At 44.8% G+C, this 22,119-nt stretch overlaps 1 protein-coding gene across 2 annotated transcripts; it reads left to right on the top strand.

The window, feature by feature from the left end:
• Positions 1-1,184: 1,184 nt before the first annotated feature.
• On the top strand, positions 1,185-21,661 carry Isy1 (ISY1 splicing factor homolog). 2 transcript variants are annotated; one of them, NM_133934.4, is made up of 11 exons: positions 1,349-1,464; positions 4,358-4,380; positions 5,114-5,165; positions 5,615-5,680; positions 6,424-6,466; positions 12,412-12,524; positions 14,620-14,737; positions 17,646-17,768; positions 18,479-18,600; positions 20,465-20,551; positions 20,905-21,661. In NM_133934.4, exons 1-11 carry the CDS (start codon positions 1,462-1,464, stop codon positions 21,010-21,012), a joined length of 858 nt encoding a protein of 285 aa, NP_598695.1. In that variant the 5' UTR covers positions 1,349-1,461; the 3' UTR covers positions 21,013-21,661. The 2 variants fall into 2 exon arrangements, with proteins under 2 accessions (XP_030111380.1, NP_598695.1); XM_030255520.1 differs by lacking the exon at positions 6,424-6,466 and having other exon boundaries at positions 1,185-1,464.
• The last annotated feature ends 458 nt before the right edge of the window (positions 21,662-22,119 follow it).

Here is a 22,119-nt window from a genome sequence, read left to right as displayed (position 1 = left end):
GCTTTGATGCAGTGTGCTTTGGGACAAGAGCCTGCCCACTAGTTGCCAACTAATAAGGGACTCTAATTTGGTCTTATATGCACGGTGGTAACATTCTTGCATGGACTATGACAGGGTACTCTCCTTAGTGTTGACTCAGTGGGAGAGCCCACCACCATTTCCAGAATCCATCTCTGCTAAGTGACTCACGTAGTCTCTAACTTCCCACTTGCTCCAGGTAGCTTTTTCTTCTCTGGACCTTACTCCGTATTTCATTTTCTTCTCATTACGTTTTTGTTTTTCGAGTCGTTTCGTGTGGCTATCCTGGAACTTAACTTTGTAGACTAGCTTCAAACTTCAAAGATATGCCTGCCTTCTGAGTCTTGGGATCCAAGCTGCCTTTTTCTTTAGTTTTTGAGGCAAGTTCTCACTATGCACCCCCGGCTCGCCTGGATTTCCTCTCTATGAAGACCAGGGTGTCCACCAGTTCACAGAAACTGGCCTCTTTTGCCATCAAAATGCTGGGATTGAAGGCATTAGCCAACAAGCCTGGCCTTATCTCTGTATTTTATTTTAATTAATTAATTAATTTGTTTTTTCGAGACAGGGTTTCTCTGTGTAGCCCTGGCTGTCCTGGAACTCACTTTGTAGACCAGGCTGGCCTCGAACTCAGAAATCCGCCTGCCACTGCCTCCTGAGTGCTAGGATTAAAGGCGTTCGCCACCACCGCATCTCTGTATTTTAAAAGATGTGGTCTCTGCCTTCTGGGAATGTGTGGAGAGAGAGCTGATTCCTTGGCTTAAATGTTTCTTTCACGATCACATCTGTCAGTTTCATGGAAACAGCCACCTTTAATAAAGAATAATGATAATTATACACGTTTCTTAAAAGGAGGACGATCATAGTCTCAGTCACTGTTCAGCTCCAGGTAAATGGCAGGCAGCGGTGAAGAAGCCTCCCAGGAAGACAGGTTCGCCCCAATGGCTATGGTTTGCCCCAGTGCCTGCGCCTGGCGGGTCCAGGCAGGTGACAGAACTCCACGCAGGGTCCCTAGGGGCTATGAACACTCAGTGCATTCAGAGAGGTGCAGTCATTTTCAAAAAGGTCATCTGCTGTCATAGAAGACTCAGGAAGGGCAGAGGCAGGCGAATCTTTGACCGCAGTTACCAGCAGAACGAAACCAAACGACAAATGACGCACACATTCCTGCCGCGCAAGCGTAGTCTTGCTGACTTAGGCGCGGGATGACGCACTGGACACGCGTCGGCGGGAAGCCGCCTACCGAAGCTCCACTGCAATTCTCTCCCCTCCCTCGTCCTCCCTCCCTCGCTTCCGGTCCTTAATTTCCGGTCCTTTCCATTTAGTCTTCCGACAAAAAGACCAGACTGTCCGCTGTTTTCCGTTCCCGCGTCTGCCTGCCTTGTTCCGGGCGCCTGAGCACGTTGCGTTGCAGAGCGGCGCCAGGGCGCCCTCGCCGGCACCATGGTGAGTGCGTTGGGGAAGGGATGGGGCTCACGGGGGACCCGAGGTCTGGGCCAGTGTGCGGCCTCGGGCTCCCTGGCCTATGCCGGGATTCTTTTCCCACCTGGCGTAGCTGTAAGAAATGGCAAGAAAACTGAGTTTGGGAGCTGTATTGCGTCTTGGTGGTTCAGTCTGGGTGAAGCACATTATGCGTAGAGACTGAACGGCCCGGGCGTTCTCAGGTTCCACGGATAGGACCTTTTAAAGGGCAGGGTCTCCACGCCTTTGCTTGCCTGAAACCGAGGACAGAATCTGACATTCTCTAGACGTGTGTGACATAACCGTGAGTGAATGAATAGGATGGGCTGATCTGTTGAGAGGTTGTGATTCTCGGTTTCATTCACTCAAGAAGCGTTTAATATGGAAGTATGAGATCAGACACAGTGTTGGTTCAAAGAGGCGCAGTTACTGTAGTAATTTCAAAGTAAAGTGTCCGTGGACCTCGAGAGATGGCCCAGTGATCAAAAACCACTTCACTTTGGTTCCCAGCACCCACATGGTTGCTTACAATCATCCAAAACTCTAGTTTTAGGGGATCCAACACCCACTTGTTAAGTGACACTAGACACTCATGTGGTGCACTTACATGCATACATGCAAAGCACTCATACACATACAAAAAATATTAAAAAATTAAAGGTAAAAATCCCCTTAAAAGTATACGGAGTGGCTTTCATACTTCTGAGATTTATTGATGTCTTTGAAATCTGTATAGTCTTATCTACAAAACCAGCCCATTTTGGTAGATATTTATCTATATGCATATACCAAATTATGTTTAAGGATCAGGTGTAAGTATATGCATAACCACGTGCAAAATATGGACACATTCAAATATATAGGCCTTCTTGTCAGTCTGTGCTTTATAATACTAAGTAGAAAAAAAACATTAATACACTTTGGGCGGGGTGGTATTTACACATACATAGGGGCAAACAGATACATACTCCTGTTAAATAAAACAGATGCATAAACATTTAAGGAAGCCATGGAATGCTTACAGAGGATGTTTTGGACACTACAGACTGTTGAGAACAGAAACCTAAAAAGGAGAGGAAACAGTGGTCTTGAACAGCTACTTCTGAAGGAGGGTGTGTCCTGTATTGATGTCATGTTCATATATCCACCTTCCACTGGCCAGGTTCCTTTCAGAGTTGATTGGAAGGGGCAATCTGAAGGGCAAGTTAAATTAAACTCATCTTGCTGACTCTCTAGACTGTGTGTCTGTTTCTGCTTGACTTCATGCGTTTATCTGAGTAAGTCATCATAACGTTGCAAGATAAAAGCTACAATATGTGCTGTGAAGGGAAACTTAGATTTTGGTGAGACCACGTCTCAGTGATGGTGAGAGGAAGAGCTAGGAGCAAAATCTCTAGTTCCAAATTCAGCAGGTGCGCTTTCTGTGTAGTTCACAATCCAACTGAAAAAAACTGTTCTCTTCCTGATCCTGTGTAACATTTAGGGACCATTGACTTAACACTGCTGCGGCAGCACTTAAATGAACATCACTTTGCAAAAGCCAGTCTTGATGCTCTCCTCTGATAGCCACTGGCAGCAGACAGACAACTAGGCTGTTTTCTGGTTAGAGTGGTGTATGGTGGTGCATACGTTATCGTATCAGGAGTGAGAGAGGGGTCAGAGAGGTTAATAGATATGATCACAGTACATTCTGCACATGTGTATGATTTTAAAAAATAAAAACCAGCCTGGTGATGGCAGCGGCACATGCCTTTAATCCCAAAGATCGGGAGCCAGAGGTGGCCAATCTTTAACTTCAAAGACAGTCTAGTCTACAGAGCAAGTCTCAGGACAGCCAGGGCTACACAGAATATGCTGTCTCAAAAAGCCAGAAACCAACCAATGGTAGGTTTAGATTTTTTACAACCTATTTTTAATGAGGGTTCTTAAATGTTTTAATGTCCCTTCTAGTCCATCATCCATCAGAGGCAGTGGAAAGGAAAGATTAACAGAGCAGAGGAGGATGTGTACCTGTTGAGAAATAGTTCTTTGGAGCAAATCTAATTTTCATTGTCAGGATATCAGCATTTTAGTTTACACAGATCAGCAGTATTAGCTAGATCCATTCACAAATACCATCATGAGTCAGCAATGGCGGGACTGGAAAATACCATTCATGAGTAAGCAGCGGCGAGTTGATCCAGAAGAAACTGCAAGGCTCTGGCAATTGGCCTGAATCTGCAGAAGTGGCAAGAAGCTGCTGGAACATCACCAGAAGTTTTTTTGGTTTGTTTTCCTCTATGAAGTCATGACAAACAATGACTGACAAAGAATGCTAAGGCCTACCAATACCATCCAGCATCACCCACTGTCTGTTGGACTACATTTATATCCTTTCCAAACATCACATGTTCTCTCTAGCGTCTACTCTATCAAAACATCACATTCCCCTTTTCCAGACTGCCTTCAGACAACACCACATGTCTGTTCTTAGCAAAACATCCTCCCATGGGTCTGCTTCAGCAAAAACATCCTCTCATAAGACAGTTTTCAGTAAGACATCACATCACACAACTGAGTTTCCAAAGAAACCAGAAATTTCTATATCGCCAACCAACCTACAAACAAAACAGTAGAAGTGATAAAGATATCCTAGGGCCAGAGGAATTGGCTTAGTGGTTAGGAGCAGGTTCGGTGCCCAGCACCCATGTCAGGCGGCTGACAGTTGCCTGCATTCTAGTTCCACGGAGCTGATGTTCTCTCCTGTCCTCTGCACACACACAGTGCATGCACAGACAAGCAGGCACACACACTGATGGATTAAAACGTACGACTTAAATCAATCACAAGAAAGACAGTTATTCTAAACTTGGTGTTTTCTTCCCTTGTCTCCTTCTAGGCCCGAAATGCAGAAAAAGCCATGTGAGTATCAATTTTCTTGGGGCTGAAAAATTTGACATTTGGCACAGAGCTTGTATGAGATCCCTTTGGTAGGAATCTTTTTAGAAGAGGTTTCTTGTCCCCAGGTGTTAAAGCAACCTTTCTTTGTTTGCTTGTGGTTTTTTTTCCCCCATTAATGTTGTCTGACATCTTCCAGAACTTTCAGTGAGTAAACATTTTTCCTCTTGAAGATGAATTGGAAATGATGGGAAGGGCAACCTGATGTTAATCTTTTAGCTCGTCTTCCTTTTTTTTTTTTTTTTATTTAAAAGATTTATTTATTTATTATATGAAAGTACACTGTAGCTGTCTTCAGATGCACCAGAAGAGGGCGTCAGATCTCATTACGAATGGTTGTGAGCCACCATGTGGTTGCTGGGATTTGAACTCAGGACCTTGGGAAGAACAGTCAGTGCTCTTAGCCGCTGAGCCATCTCTCTAGCCCCTTTTAATACTTCTGTATATTGCTTATCACAGTGTGATAAATAGCAGTTCCCCACAGTCTATATATGCAATGTAAATAAAGTAGATATTTGAGTGCCCAGAAACACAAATGATGTTGGAGGCCTATCCCTTGGAACATACAACTCCTTAACTACTCTGGTTTTTTTATTACCATTTGCATGAATGCTGTTAGCTGTGGTCATGAGCAGATCTACCCCATCCAGGAACTTGAGTGCTAAGAAATCTAATGGGGTCTTTTGTGTGCCTGCAGGACTGCCCTGGCGAGGTTTCGTCAAGCTCAGCTGGAAGAGGGAAAAGTCAAGGTGAGTGAAGCACTCCCTGGGAAGTACCAGGAGCAGATGCAGGCTTCGAGCCGCAGCTCTTCCTGCTGTGTTTGCTGAAGAGTTTGTACACTTGTGCGTCTGCTTAGCCTCTTTTCTGTTGGCATGTGATTATCTGCCTCCCGCTTGCCCCTTATTATTCCAGCTTTAATATTGACTAGAAGAAGGTAGAGAGTGGACCTGGAGAGATTAAATATTTGTATATATTTATTTTAACTATACACAGTTCCTGGAGTAATTATATATCCTAATTATATAGCTTCCTAAGAGATTGTACAGTGATGGTTAGGAATTGAATATCCTCTAGCACTGTGACTTCAAGTATATTTAGAGCATTAAATATTTAAGGTTTCAAGGCTGAATCGGTTGTGGATGTCACATAGGTGTGTACAGAGCCCAGTTACCATGTGTGTTACTCTCACCCTCCTTAGGAACGGAGACCCTTCCTTGCTTCTGAATGTACTGAGTTGCCGAAAGCGGAGAAGTGGAGACGGCAGGTATGTTCAGTAGAAATAATGGCTCTGCTTGCTTCTTTTTACCTCATCAATGATTATTAACCAAATTTTTTTTTTTTTTTGAGACTGGGTCTCTTTTTGTATTCCTGGCTAATAGCTGTGTATACCAGGCTAGTCTCTAATTCACAGATCTGCCTGCCTCTGCCTCCCTAGTTCTAGGATTAAAAGCTGTTTTGTTTTTTGTTATTGTTGGTTTTTGTTTTTGTTTGTTTTTGTTTTTGTTTTTTTCGAGACAGGGTTTCTCTGTACAGCCCTGGCTGTCCTGGAACTCACTTTGTAGACTAGGCTGGCCTCGAACTCAGAAATCCGCCTGCCTCTGCCTGCTGAGTGCTGGGATTAAAGGCGTGCGCCACCATGCCGGCTGTTTTGGTTTTTTGAGACAGGGTTTCTCTGTGTAGCCTTGGCTGTCCTAGAACTCTCTGTAAACCAGGCTGACCTCGAACTCACAGAAATTGCTTGCCTCTGCCTCCCAAGTGTGCACTACCACTGCCCAGTGCTGTTTTTTAAGACATAGTCTCACTTTGTATCTTGGCTGGCCTGGAATTCATTGCATAGGCCAAACTGTGTGTGAACCCACAGAGATCTTCCTTCCTCCGCCTCCCCAGTGGTAGAATTAAAGGTGTGCGCTGCCACACCTATAGCCTTTTTTTTGCGTGTGAATTACCGGTTTCTTGTACTTTCAGATATGTTCAAAAATGATGAGATGTGCCTGTTGCTTTCCACAGATCATTGGCGAGATCTCAAAAAAGGTTGCTCAGATTCAGAATGGTAAGCTGCCTGCCTGCTAAAGCGTCCTAGAGCCCAGTCAGATGTGGGGCCGGTGTGAACGCTGCTAAAGTGTCCTAGAGCCCAGTCAGATGTGGGGACCGGTGTGAACGCCGGCCAGGTGTGGTGCGTGCGATCCCAGGGTCAGGAAGTGCAGGCAGGAGCTCAGGGCAGCCCTCACGGCCACACAGCACGCTGGAGGCTAAGACCAGCAAACGAGTAAACACAGTTTTGTCAAGTTTGACCTCGTTGGCATTTATAGAATGCAGCACCTAATGGCATTTCATTTAACTTTATTATGTTTTTTCATTATTTAGAACAATTTTAAATTTAAATATATTTTGATCATATTCTTCCCCTCCTTCAAGTCCTTCTAGACCCTCTCCCCCTCCCTACCCAACATTTTTTTTTTAAAGATTTATTTATTATATGTAAGTACACTGTAGCTGTCTTCAGACACTCCAGAAGAGGGTGTCAGATCTTGTTATAGATGGTTGTGAGCCACCATGTGGTTGCTGGGATTTGAACTCTGGACCTTTGGAAGAGCAGTCGGGTGCTTTTACCCACTGAGCCATCTCACCAGCCCCCAACATTTTTTTTTTTTTTTTTTAAAGATATGTTTTTTTTTTTAAGATTTATTTATTTATTATATGTAAGTACACTGTAGCTGTCTTCAGACACTCCAGAAGAGGGCGTCAGATCTTGTTACAGATGGCTGTGAGCCACCATGTGGTTGCTGGGATTTGAACTCTGGACCTTCGGAAGAACAGTCGGGTGCTCTTACCCACTGAGCCATCTCACCAGCCCCCCAACATTTTTTTTAAAAAGATGTATTTATTTATTTATTTTATGTATATGGCTACACTGTAGCTGTCTTCAGACACACCAGAAGAGGGCATCAGATCCCATTACAGATGGTTGTGAGCCACCATGTGGTTGCTGGGACTTGAACTCGGGACCTCTGGAAGGGCAGTCAGTGCTCTTACCCACTGAGCCATCTCTCCAGCCTTCTACCCAATTTTAAGTTCTTTCTCTAAAAGCAAATGGTAGCACAATACAACAACAAAATCCCCCAAACCAAGAAAACGAAATACTCCCCCCCAAACAAAACAGAACAAAGAACAAACCACTAAGCTGCAACCAAATATAAATGTAAACACACTAATAAATGGTGGTGCCCAGTATCTGTCTGTCTATCTGTCTGTCAACTACTCCTGAGCATGAGGTCTGTCGTGGAGTGGTTGATATACCCAGTGTTGTTCTATTATTGAAAACTGATTTTCCCTGTCCCAGCATGCATAAACAACAGTCCAGTTGTTAAACTTTACTGTAGTGGATAGGTTTTTAATCATTCATTCATTTATCCATCTTAAAAAATAAATAAGATAAAACAAAAATTATCACATCGAAATTGGACAAAACAAATCAACAGAAGGAAAAGAGCCCAAGAGAAGACAAAAGAATCGGAGACCCATTCATTCACACTTCAGGAATCCCATAAAAACACCTAGCAGCAAGCTGTCATAGAAATGCAAAGGATATGCTGGGAGCTGTGCAGGCCCTCTGCATGTTCAGCCCCTAAGTTCACATGAGGTTTCCTCATGGTGACTTAGAGGGCCTTGTTTTCTTGGTGTTTTCGATCCCCTCTGGCCGGTACACTCTTTTTTTTTTTTTTGCCTCCTTTTGTGAGGTTTTCGTTTTGTCTTGTTTTTGCTTTTTGAGATAGGGCTTCTCTGTGTAGTCCTGGCTGTCCTGAAACTCGCTCTACAGACCATGCTGGCCCCCAACTCAGAGGTCATCCTGCCTTTGCCTGTCAAGTGCTGGGATTAAAAGCATGTGCCACCACCGCCCTTGGAGGGACGGGATTTGATGTAGACATTTCATTTAGGGCCGAGTGTCCCTTCTCTGTGGACTGTCTGGCTGTGGGTCTCTGTACTGTCCCCTCGGCTGCAGGAGGAAGCTTCTCTGGTGATGGCTGAACAAGGCACTGATCTCTGAGTGTAGCAGACTGTCAGTGGGACTGAATTTATCACGGTTTTTTCCCCCCCTTTTTTAGATTAGGATTATTTAGTGTTTGCCCTTGGTCCCTGGGCTGATCACCCAGCCAAGCAGTGTTAGGTATGGGTTGTATCTTGTGGAGCGGGCCTTAGGTCAAGCTAATTATTGTTGGTTACTCCCACAGCTTTGAGCCACCAATTGCCCTAGCATATCCTGCAGGCAGAACACCATTGTAGTAAAGAGTTTGTAGCTGGGTTAGTGTTTACGTTTCTCTCTCTCTCTCCTTTTTGTTTTTTTTTAAGACTTATTCATTTATTATATGTAAGTACACTGTAGCTGTCTTCAGACACCCCAGAAGAGGGCATCAGATTTCATTATGGATGGTTGTGAGCTACCATGTGGTTGTTGGGATTTGAATTCAGGACCTTTAGAAGAGCTGTCAGTGCTCTTAACTGCTGAGCCATCTTTCCAGCCAGTGTTTCTCTTTAGAGCATGTAGAGTATGGTCCTTTACCAGAGATGCTGGAATGTAGGGTGAAGGCTCTATGTAGACACTGGCTGAACATCTCCATCTTCAATGAATTGTGTAGATGTTGTCTTCAGCAATTGGGCTGTGCTGTGCAGTTTTTGGACAAGCAACTTGTAGTCTTGGCAACAGCCTGGGTTGTTTAACAGTTCCTGTGGGGTTCCTTGGACAACAACTCAATTAGATGTAACACAATTTCGGTACTAGAAGTCTAGTTTGGTGATAAGAGTCGATCACTTTCAATATGTATATATTTTAGAAGTTTCTTCTGTATTAGGCTTCCATACTACCCCTTTTAATATTAGCTGTCTCTCCCTGTATTTCCCTCCAACTCTCCTACCCTTGTTCCCACTTGATTCTCCCATTCCAGCCCCCCATCTATCTGTGACTATTCATTTCCCTTATAGGGGCACACAAATTATTCACCAAAATAGAACATATTCTTTCTAAGCTATATCACAAATGTCAGAAAATTCAAAATAATTGAAATCTTACAAATTAAGTTTTCTGATTATAACAACAGGAAGAAAAATGCCTACATACTTAAAAATTAACATGTGCATGTGTATATGTGGAAATTCAAACACTTTTGTGTTGTTACCATTTATAAAATCAGCAAGTAGGAGGGTCAAGCAGGACAGCCTTGTGTTTAAGGACATGACCCAGGTTTGAAAACTAACCAAACACACTACTTGAGATGGTCCATAATTTCTTTCTAGCACACAGGGAGACAGGCAGGTGGATCTCCAGGTCAGCCTGGTCTGCAAAGGAAATTCCTGGACAGCTAGGGCTATACAGGGAGAAACCCTGTCTCAAAGAAGAAAACGAAGAAAATAAAACAAACAAATAAACAAAAAAGTAAAAAAGAAAAGAAAACCAATCATACAGATAACAGCAAAGGGCTGGGGAGCCGGCTCAGTGGTTAGGAACACTAGCTGCTCTGCTCTTCCAGAGAACCTGTGCTTGGTTACCTGTCTCCACTTCAGCTTGCTTACACCTAGCTCTAACTCCAGCTCCTGGGGATCCAATGCCCTCTTCTGACCTCTGCTGGTACCCACATATAGGTGTTAGACATATATACACACATATAAATAAAAATTGAAACCCCACCAGGAAACCAGGAATATTTACACAGTATATGTCTGTTTAGGTGGTGCCGGGGATTGAACCTAGGGTCTTGTACAGTTGGTCTTCCACTACTGAGACATACTCCAGTCTACTTGTATATAAAGCTAACAGATATATTCAGTTTGTTTGCTGAAAACAACAAAATATTACTGAAAGGAATTAAAAGATGTTAATAATAATATGAAGAGATGCTGTATTTCAATATGGTAGGACTGTGCATAGTAAACGTTTCCTTTTCTTCCTCTTCTCTCCCTTTCTCCTCCTTCCCTTCCTCCATCAGCTGTTCTGGAACTCACAGCTATCCTCCTGTCTCAGCCTTCCTAGTGCTAGGGTTACTGGCATGGACCATCACACCCAGCTTTTCTGTTGATACTGTTTGAGATAAGGTCTTGCTATGTAGCCACCATTTTTTTCCTGCAAATGCTAGCAAAAAGGATCTGTTTATTTATTTTATGTATATGAGTACACTATTGCTGTCTTCAGATACACCAGAATAGGATATCAGATCTCATTACAGATGGTTGTGAGCCACCATGTGGTTGCTGGGAATTGAACTCAGCACCTCTGTAAGAGTAGTTGGTGCTCTTAACTGCTGAGCCATCTCTCTAGCCCCCTTCCTTCCTTCCTTCCTTCCTTCCTTCCTTCCTTCCTTCCTTCCTTCCTTCCTTCCTTCCTTCCTTCCTCCCTCCCTCCCTCCCTCCCTCCCTCCCTCCCTTCTTTCTTTCTTTCTTTCTTTCTTGCACCAACTGTGCATATGTACATGCGGGTGCGGTTGCCTGCTAAGGCTAGAAGAGTTCACTAGACAAATCCTCCACAGCCTGAGTTACAGGTGGTTGTGAGCTGCCTGATGTGAGTGGCTGCTGCCACTCAAACTGGTCCTCTGCAAGAGCAGCAAATGCTCTTAACCACGGAGCTCTCTCTCCATCTTACCTTTTATTCTTTGTTTCAATGGACTTATGCAGGATGAAGCATGCTACCTCTAACGTAAGTTAGAGGCTTATGTGTCTGTGTAAGCTGTCACCAGATCCAGGTTGTACCCTTCACTGCACAGTGTTCCCCCATGACCACTTTCAGCTTTATTCCAGTTAGCTTTGCTTTACACAGAGCTCAACTTGTGTGGTTACCAACTGTCCTCTCATCTTTGTTTGGAGTGTCCATCTTTGTCCAGTGTTTAGCCACCTTGGTCAGCCTTTCAGCATGCACTCTGTGCACTTCCCTTTTTAACTGGTCTTAGGCCGGTCTATCAAGTCCACAGTCCTGGCCTACTTTACTGAAAGGGCTAATGTAGACAGACTCACTGAATCTTTGCCTGCCTCAGAAATAACTGTTGCCTATAGCCTTGACTGTTCACTCTAAAGTGCTGTAAATGATATAGAAGGGTTTCCTTTTATAGTTTTTTGGTTGCTACTTTTTAAGGTTTTTTGATACAGGGTTTCACTGCATAGCCCTGGCTGTCTTGGAACTCTCTTTGTAGACCAGGTTGGCCTGGAAAACCCACCTGCCTCTGTCTCCCAAGTGCTGGTGTGTGTCACCATCACTTAGTGAGGATGAAGTTTTTTTTTTTTAAAGATTTATTTATTACATAAGTACACTGTAGATGTCTTCAGACACACCAGAAGAGGGTGTCAGATCTCATTACAGATGGTTGTGAGCCACCATGTGGCTGCTGAGAATTGAACTCAGGACTTTCAGAAGAGTAGTCAATGCTGTTAACCACTGAGCCATCTCTCCAGCCCAGAGGATGAAGGTTTTTTTTTTTTCTTTCAAGACAGGGTTTCTCTGTATAGCCCTGGCTGTCCTGGAACTCACTTTGTAGACCAGGCTGGCCTCAAACTCAGAAACCCACCTACCTCTGCCTCCCGAGTGCTGGGATTAAAGGCGTGCGCCACCATGCCCGGCTGAGGATGAAGTTTTTAAAAAGACTTTTAACCCCACATTATTGGGAATCTTTGTTTATAGTACTTGGTCTTCCTTTATTTGGGTGTTAGTGACTTTCCTTAATCAATTTATTATTTATTTACTTTTGAGATGGAGTCTCACTGTGTATCCCTGGCTAGGCTAGTACTCACTCACTGAGGTTTGCCTGCTTCTGCCTCCTGGGTGCTGGTGTTAAAGGCATGCACCACCACACCAGGCCTTTTCTTCTGAACTTCAATGAGTAGTTTTATGCAGTGTACCTTTGGGGTTGAAGCCTTTCTTTCTAAAGCTGTAACACTGAGTACATGATTGGAAGTACTGACATTCATTATTGGGCATGGCATCTTGAAGAAATGATATTAACATTTTTTGTTTTCTAGCTGGCTTAGGGGAATTCCGAATTCGGGACCTGAATGACGAAATTAACAAGCTGCTGAGGGAGAAAGGACACTGGGAGGTCCGCATCAAGGAGCTGGGCGGTCCTGATTATGGAGTAAGTAGCTAGAGCTCCAGGGGCACCTGGGACAAGCTGATGACTTGTCTAAGCATTGTCTGTGTGCATTGTCTGTAAGTTCAGTCCATCCTGTCCAGAGGGGCCAAGGGTGGCAGGGCAGAGAAGCAGTGAAAAGGATGGTGGTACCATCCTGAAATCCCGCATGGCACAGGCCTTGGCCTGGCTCCCCAGAGACATTCCTGTCTGCTGTCTTCCCTCCTGTAGTATCATGATTATAGTAAGACACATGCTCCCACACTTTGTTTGTTTGTTTTGAGACAAGGTCTTCCTATTATGTAGAGACTCCTGACTCTCCTGGAACTCATTATGTAGACCAGGCTGGCCTTGTGTGTGTGTGTGAGTGAGTGTGTATGTGTGTGTGTGTGTGTGTGTGTGTGTGTGTGTGTGTGTGTGAGAGAGAGAGAGAGAGAGAACGAGAACACAAACATGAGTGTTGGTGCCAATGGAGGTGGGAGGGGGAGTCTGATCTCCCAGGAGTTGGAGTTACAGGCAGTTGTTATATTTGAGCAGAATACCTGTGAGCCTCCTGATGTGGATGTTGGGGATTGAAGGCAGATCCCCTGCAAGAACAGGATGTGTTTCTACAGTCTAAACCATTTCCTAGTCCCAGCACACACACTTTATGCTGCTATGTGATGCACACCAAGTGTGCTGGGAAAACTCTGTAATGTACTTTGGCATTTTCCATTCTATCTTATTTTTTATATTTATTATTATTTTTGTTTGTTTACCTTTTTTTCTTTTTAAATATACAGTAGGAACATTTATTTAAACACTTCTAAAAAGGTATTATCCATGCTTGTTTATCTTTTGAGACAGGGTATCATGTAGTTCAGGTTGGCCTTGAAGTAGCTAAGGCTAATCTTGCATGTCTGCCTCCTTCGTGCTAGGGTTTCAGGCATATACCACCATGCCTGGTTTTATGTGGTACTGAGGATTGACCCCAGAGCCTTGTGTCAGTTAGATGTAGGTGCATCCCAAGGCCCCTTGATATATTTTTATTTTGTCTGTTGGTGGTGGTTTTTTTTTTTTTTTTTTCTTTCTCTCAGACCAAGTCTCACTCTGTAGCTCAGGCCTGCCTAATACTATATGCTCTAACCTAGCCTTGATCTCAAGTGCTGAGATTCTAGGCATGCACCCCACACCCAGTTATATTCGGGTCTAAGGAAGCACAATACAGCATTAGCATCCTCAGCCCTATTTTTTTTTTTCTTTTGGTTTTTAATTTTTCCTTTTTTCTTTTTCTTCCTAAAGATTTATTTATTTTATTTATATGAGTACTATGTAGCTGTCTTCAGACATACCAGAAGAGGGCATCTGATTCCATTACAAATGATTGTAAGCCAAAAAGCCACCATGTGATTGCTGGGAATTGAACTCAGGACTTTTGGAAGAGCAGTCAGTGCTCTTTTTTCTTTCTTTCTTTTTTTTAATATTTATTTACTTTTTGTATAGCAGTACACCATAGTTGTCTTCAGACACACCAGAAGAGGGCATCAGATCTCATTACTGATGGTTGTGAGCCACCATGTGGTTGCTGGAAATTGAACTCAGGACCTGTGGAAGAGCAGTCAGTGCTCTTAACCATTGAGTCATCTCTCTAGCCTGGTTTTTAATTTTTCTTAATGATATTTATTTACTTATTCATTTATTTATATGTGTGCATGTACACAAAGAATGCACATTTAGTGGTCAGAGGACAACTTGTAGAAGTTTTTTTTTTAATTCTACCATGTGGGTCCTGGGGAATTGAACTCAGGTCATCAGGCCTCCTTCCGTAGCCCTTCAGTGCTGAAATTAAAGGTGTATGCCACCATTTCGGGCCAGCATTTTTCATTTTTTTAAGCTTACTTTTTTGTGGTGCTGGGAATCGAGCCAGGGCTACTTGCATGCTAGACAAACACTACTGAGCCACATCTCTCTAGGGTCACTTTTAAGGGTTTTGAAAACAGTGCACAAATGTTCTTCTATATAGAGTGTTTTTCATGTGTGACCTTATTATCTCAAATTGTATTGTGAACAAAAGAGCAGGCTTGTGTGTCAGATCTATTCTTCCTCTTTCTTTCCCAACAAGAAAGTTGGCCCCAAGATGCTGGATCATGAAGGTAAAGAAGTCCCAGGAAATCGAGGTTACAAGTACTTTGGGGCAGCAAAAGATTTGCCTGGTGTCAGAGAGCTATTTGAGAAAGAACGTAAGTAGTTCATGTGTTTGAGAGTGCGTTGGCCTTTAATTGTTGCTACTGAGTGAGAGAAGTATGCTGTATGCTATCTGGTAGGAATTATTGCTCCCAGATTTTAAAAAATAGTTTAAAATTTGTATTCCTAAGTTTATTCTATATTTTTGTAGCATGGTCTCATGTACCCCCAGGCTTTGAATGCCTCATCTTCTTATATCCACCTGTTAGGAATATAGACATCTATCCTTTTTGTTAAAAAACAAAAAACAAAAAACAAAAAAACCATTGTTCACGCTGGCCTAAGACTTGCCAACTAACTTCTGTCTCAGCCTTCATAGTTCTAGGATTACAGACCTGTATCATCGTGTCTCATTTTTGTGATTGTTGTTCTTGTTCTTGTTTTTTGTTTTGTTTTCATCTATCGTTCATTTTTTTAATTGTAATTGACATTATTAGTGTGTCATCAGACCTCTGCTGAGTACCATTACCCACTGAGCCATCTCATCGTTGAATTTTATACAAAGTTTTCTGCCTTGTTAAGATTTGAGTCCATGAGCTTGCACTTGCTAGACAAGCACTCTGCCACCGACTTCCATCCTCAGCCCTTAGCTGGGTTTTTCCTTCAGTGGTAGGCTTTGTTGTTGTTGACGACACAGAGCCTTTCCGTTTTACCCCAGGCATGTCTTAAACTCGTGAGCTCAAAGGTCTGAGTGATATCCTGCCTCAGTCTCCTATGCGACCAGGCCTGGCTCAAGAGTGGTGCGCATGAGTCACCCGTCTCAGTAGAGTTAAGGAGAGGTTTGGGTCCCCTTGCTGCCCCACTGCTGGACTCTGTAGAGGTGACTGGGACCCATTGTTATCTTCAGGCTCCCTTGTAGGCCCCTTCCTTGTAGGCTTAGTTGTTCCACATTAGGTAAAGTATTAATCAATCCCAGTTGACTGAAAGTGTTTCTTCTTCTATTTCACATGAGTGCATTTTAAACCTATTCCTTACGGTCAGGAGGATGGCAGTGCTTTTGCTCTGGCCAGTGTGATGAGCACCCCTTCACAGGACATGACCTAAAGTGGCAGATAAAGTTGCCATTATCAGATGTGGGCAGTGACTGGAGGTCTGCCAAAACATGGCTGTCCCATACTGTTGTGACACCCCTTGATGCATGGAAAGGCTCCTCCCCAGTGGTTGTGAGGAGTTCAAGTGCATCCCAGGGGCAGTGATGGGGAGCACCTGCTGAGCCTGTGCAGGGAGGCCCTGGGCTAGGGCCTCAGCACCAGAAGGAAAGCGGGAAGGGTCATTGTATGGATTAGCCATTTTTCAAGCCGTGTTCTGTTGGTGGGCCAGCCTTTGTTTCTATAATTCTTATAATTAGAAGATTTTTGTGATTTCAAAAAATGATGTTTATGTGTCTGTATGTAACTGCAGGCACATGTGTGCTCCCATGTGCATGTAGGGGACAGCACTTGGGAGTTGGCTCTCTCCTGCTGTATTTGAGGCAGAGGCTCTCTTGTTTAAACCTCTATGCTGTGTACTTTAGGCTGGCCCGCCCTCCAGTTTCCTAGCAATTCTCCTGTTTCTGTTTCCCGTCTTGACACAGGAGTCTGGATTCACAGATATGTGCTGCCTACTGCATCTGGCTCCTTTACACGGTTTTAGGAGTTGAAGTTGAGTCATCGGGTTTGCATAGCAAACACTTTTTGCTGCTGAGCCATCTCCTGTTTTGTTTTGAGCCATTCTTCCTGTTTTGTTTTGAGACAGGGTCTTACTGTGCAGCCCGAGCCAGCCTGGAGTTTGTATGGTAGCCCAGGCTGGCCTCCCTTGTCCTGGAATCAGGGATGTTTGCTATCATTACCTGCTTATTTCTGTAATTCATAAAGTTGATAATTTAATTTGATTACCAGTGGAAATGTTCATATATTTTTCTTAAAAATTTTTTTGGGTTACATTTTAATTTTGTGAGTACAGATGTTTTTGCCTGCATGTGTGCCCATGCATGCTGTGTCCCCCACCCCAGAGTCCAGAAGGGGACATTAGATTCCCCGGACCTGAGGTTACAGATGGTTGTGAGCTACCATGTGGATGCTGAAACCAATCCGAGGTCTTGGAAGAGTGGTGCTCTTAAGCACTGAGCTGTGTCCTCAACCCCTGCAGTTTTCCCTTCTTTAGTGGTCAACCTTTATTCTTAGACCAGTGTTATAGTTTTCATTTGCTTTCTCTTTGATAATTACATTTGTGTTCTAGACAGCTGTCTGGTCTGACGGGTCTTCCTCAGAGCGCTCTCATCTACCCTTCTTATGCTTTATTTTCCATGTGGTTGTTTTGTGTCAGAGAACATTGTACCGATTCCTGGGTTGTAAAACAGCGTTAAAGAGGCTTCAGGATAGATACCACCACGCCATGACTTACAGTCATAGGATACCCCTAGTGTTTTCAGGACTGTAGAAATAGTTCTGTATGAATGATATACCGTATGAATGATGCATTTCTCTGCCTATAAAGCTATTATGGACCTGTGGGTTTGAAGGTGTTGCTAGAAAGTGCTTCAGACTTTAAAGTGGGCTCTAGGGCTTGCTAAAAAGTGGTCACTATTGATCTACATCCCCAGATCTGTCTATTTAAACCATACACATTCCATTTATTTACTTGGTACGTATCTATTTTTGTAATGCTGTGGGCTGAACCAAAGGCTTCGGGCATGTGAGACAAGGATTCTATCACTGGCTTATACTGGTAGCCTAAGGATAAACTTTAATTAGGTTCCACTCTGTTGGACCAAAGCTTTAGCTTTAGGAAGGGTGGGTGCACTCACTTGGTCCCATGTAGGACAGAGAAGTGCTGACTGTGGCCATGTGTCCTGTGTAGAGAAAAGGGTTGGCTCAAGGATGAGCTTGTTGCGAATTCAACCTAAGTTGCTGCCATTTCTTGTAGCCCTTCCTCCTCCCAGAAAGACACGTGCTGAGCTCATGAAGGCCATCGATTTTGAGTACTATGGTTACCTGGATGAAGATGATGGAGTTATTGTGCCCTTGGAACAAGAGTATGAGAAGAAACGTATGTCCATGAGTGTGTCACTATAGCTGACACCTGGTTTTTGTTCTCTCCATTGCAAAGGAAACAGTGCATGATACCAAAAGCTGGCTTTATTGTTGCTGAGGGTCTGCAGGGGGCTGGCAGTGATCTGACATCTAGGTGGCAGGTGAGGCAGTTGGGTCATGCTGGGTTCCAGAGCAGCAGGTGAAGCCACAGATTTTCCTCTGTCCTGATCCAGTTTCTGGGAGGGCTCAGTCTAGCTCAGTTTAGCTAAGCTCAGTCTTGTAAGCCAGCTTTTCCTGAGCTTGTTTAGTAGTATCCAGTAGCTTTTAGACCTGCTTCTTGCACAGCTGACAGCTTACTGTGTGGTGTGTATACCAGTGGTTGCTTCTTCCCTGTAGAGCATACCATGCCAGCTGAGGAGGTGGTCCGAAGCAGTTCCCATAGGAATTTGGGAATGCTTGGTGAGGGTGGGACCCAGCGTGCACTGTCCTTCCCTTTTTCATGTATGCATGTCAGTCGACCACTGGAGAGGTTAGAGACATTGTCACAAAGCCTGCCTTGTACCTACCTACCGTACCTAAGGCTAGAGGCATTGTGGCACAGACTGTCCTTTGTAGCAGTTTTCACTCTCCAGGGCAGAATCGGTGTCTTTTTCCAAAGGGGACATCTTGGTCTGTTAGCCCACTGAAATGTGTTTTAAATAATCCTCTATTCTCCTCTGTCTTCAGTCAGAGCTGAGCTGGTGGAAAAATGGAAGGCAGAGAGAGAAGCTCGGCTGGCAAGGGGAGAAAAGGAAGAGGAGGAGGAGGAGGAAGAGGAGATCAACATCTATGCTGTCACGGAGGAGGAGGTACGGGCATGGGTCCTGTCTGGTGCTCATTGCAGAGCCCAGCGTCCTCACCTGCAGGACGGCTGTGGTAACCCTTCAGAGGAGCACAGGGAGTTCCAGACAGGAAGGGCTAAGGGACCTAGTGTTAGCTTCCTTCTAACAGGCCAATTCTCTCGAATGATGGAGGACAGTATATAAACTCAGTTGAGGTCACATAAGCTTCAGCCCATGACCTTAGCACTTCTGTGGCTCAGCAGGAACTCTTTTTTTTTTTATATATTTGAATATATATATATACATATATATATATTACTTATTATATGTAAGTACACTGTAGCTGTCTTCAGACACTCCAGAAGAGGGCGTCAAATCTTGTTACAGAGGTTGTGAGCCACCATGTGGTTGCTGGGATTTGAACTCCAGACCTTCGGAAGAGCAGTCGGGTGCTCTTACCCACTGAGCCATCTCACCAGCCCTCAGCAGGGACTCTTGAGTAGACTTCTAACCCATTTCACAGATGGAAACAGGCCTATGGGGTTCTGCAGAGGCTTGTGACCAGGGGTGGGGCTATGATCCTCACCTCTCAAGCAGAGCCTCTGGGCTCTAGACTCTGTTGGTCCAGCATGGACCAGTCAGAACACCTCTGATTTGCTGTTCTGAGACAGGGGAGACGAGGCAGGTTTTCCATGTCCAGTTGATGAAACTTGCTTGTACATCCCTGGCGGAGAAGCAGGTTTGGGACAGGTTTGATGACTTTGTGAATGTGTTACAAGATATGGAGGTTCCTGCACACTCCAGCTGACATGCAGTAGGGATCAGCAAAGCGTTTAAAGCAGGGTGGCAGCATGCCCTGGGCTTTCTCTGGGTTACAAATAAACACTCACCTGGTTCCTCAGGTCTATAGTCAGTGGCCTAGACACACCATGCTCAGCTAGGTGCAGGAGCAAAGCAAGCAGCAGGTACTGGAGAAGCCAGGATGGGTGAGAACAGCTGGCTGGCCAGTGGTTGGGCACAGACCAGTGTAGCTGGTGTGATGCCGTGCAGGGGTCCCACCCAACAGGATTTTCCTTTATTGTAAAAAATAATGGAAAGGACTTTTTTTTCCTTATAAGTAATTTTACCTGTTTTTTTTTTTTTTGGTTGTTGTTGTTGTTTTTTTGTTTTGTTTTGTAAAGATTTATTTATATGAGTACACTGTAGCTGTCTTCAAACACACCAGAAGAGGGCGTCAGATCTCATTACGGATCGTTGTGAGCCACCATTTGGTTGCTGGGATCTGAACTCAGGACCTTCGGAAGAGCAGTCAGTGCTCTTAACCACTGAGCCATCTCTCTAGCCCCAATTCTACCTGTTTTAAGCGTTTTGTTTGTTTGCTTGTTTTGTGTTACTGGAGAAGTAAGCCACTGAGCTCTGTCCCCGGGCCTCTTTTTGTTTTGAGATAGGGTTTTACTACATTGTTGAGGGAGGCCTTAAAATAACTTTCCAGCTCTGTGGTGCTTTTGTTTCTTAATGTTACTTTTGGAGACAGAGTCACTTCTTCTGTAGCCCAGACTGGCAGGAACTTGAGGCAGGCCTCTTGCCTTAGCTTCCCAAGTGTGGGATTGCAGGTTTGTGCCACCAGGTCCAGCTGGGTGACACTTTTTTTTTTTTTTTTTTGGTTGGTTTTTCGAGACAGGGTTTCTCTGTTTAGCCCTGGCTGCCCTGGAACTCACTTTGTAGACCAGGCTGGCCTTGAACTCAGAAATCCGCCTGCCTCTGAGTTCCCGAGTGCTGGGACTAAAGGTGTGCACCACCACGCCCAGCTTGGATGACACTTTCTATAAAGGCGTTGGTGCTTATGTCACTGGTGACCTGCTCATGGCTTGTATGTTCATCTTCTGTGCAGTCTGATGAGGAAGGCAACCAGGAGAAGGCCGGGGAAGATGGTCAGCAGAAGTTCATTGCTCATGTGCCGGTGCCATCTCAGCAGGAGGTAGGCTGGATGCTGTGAGCCCCGAGGCAGAGTGCTGCCCTTAGAGCCAGTCCGCTGGAGAGGCTCACCTTCCCGGGTGTCCCTTGTCCCTCCCTTCCACTGTGCACTCTTTAATCCTAACCCTGTGGCACACAGAGAGGTGTCTTCACAAAGGGGTGTGGGATCCATGAAGGGCCAGGCCGTCTTGACGGAAGTGATAAGCAGGAACTTAGATGGACTGTTGCTAGGAAAGTGGCTGGGTTCTTGCAGACCCCCAGACGTGCTGACCTTGTCCCTGCAGGTAGTCCCTGCTTGGGTTATGTGAGAGGTGGGGGCCTTGCTGAGAGTGACTTCTTTACTGTGGGTGTCCACAGATTGAGGAGGCGCTTGTACGGAGGAAGAAAATGGAACTGCTCCAGAAATATGCAAGTGAGACCCTGCAGGCACAGAGTGAAGAAGCCAAGCGACTCCTGGGGTACTAGGCTGAGCCAGAGCCCTTCTTGAACTCTGGAAGACCTGGTGGGTGTGCTTGGTACACCATGGCACGCCATCCTCATAGCTGCCCTGGGCTGTGGCTAGGCTGCCTGGCGCTGGAAGGCCTGTGCCTTTCTCACCCTTCAGCTTACCTCCATTTCTGGAATGTGAGCTGGCCTGATAGTAGGGCCCTGTCCCTTCCCAGGAAGCTGCCAGGTACTGAATGCTTTAGTAGCCATCGCCTTTGTACAGATGCCTTTGCTACCGTGTGCATCCATTCATTTTTGTCTTGGAATGTGTAAAATCTGTTCTCTGAAAATTTACTTTGCCCTATACTCTGCTTTTGGGAATCAAGAAGGATCAAACTAGTAGCCAATTTTCAAAAATACATAATTTTTATTCAAATCACATCTAAATTTAGAGACACATCTTCTCTGGGAGACTGAGATGGTGTATCGACCCTGAGATGGAATTCCATGGTTAGTGCTGGAGCCATCCCTGCGTCTGGGCACTGCTTACCTTGCCATGATCCCCCTCTGGGAGAGCCATTTCACCTTCTCCTGTCCTGTGGACAGGAGTTTTGAGTTAGCGACTTTATTTTTATAACTTGTTTCAGAGAAAGGTACTTTTATTAAAGGTTTTTAATAAGAAAGGAAACATCTGTGCCTAGAGCTTGTTCTGTGGTGCATCTAGACTGTGGTGGCTTGATAGCAGACATGGAAGACACTGGACACTGTAGGGGTGGGGCGGGGATGGGGAGGGTACAGAGTGGTTGGTAATAACCAGGAACGGTACAGATCCCAAGGCTGCACCCAGCATGCACATACCACAAGCTTACACTTACAGCAGAGGATGGTGGTATTCTGTCTGTTTGTGCACCTGGTAGATTCTCAGTGACTGAATCCCAAGCACCTCTTTGAGCTGAGTCTCCTGCAAGATCTCTAAGCCCAAGCATTGTGAGCCCTAAGCCTCCTTTTCTGAGGATGGCAGCATCTGGGAGGTCAGAGGCATTGTAAGTGGCTCACCCTTGGGCACAGGGACCAGCCTAGGCCAAGGGAACAAGGACTCTTGGTTTGGAGCAGCTCATCCCATGGTAAGGATGTGGGGCTTCAGAG

The sequence above is a fragment of the Mus musculus genome, chromosome 6, assembly GCF_000001635.26.
Source record: "Mus musculus strain C57BL/6J chromosome 6, GRCm38.p6 C57BL/6J".
NCBI classification, from domain to species: Eukaryota; Metazoa; Chordata; class Mammalia; order Rodentia; family Muridae; genus Mus; species Mus musculus.
Note: the sequence above shows the minus strand (reverse complement) of the source record. Positions and strands in the feature narration are given on the sequence as shown.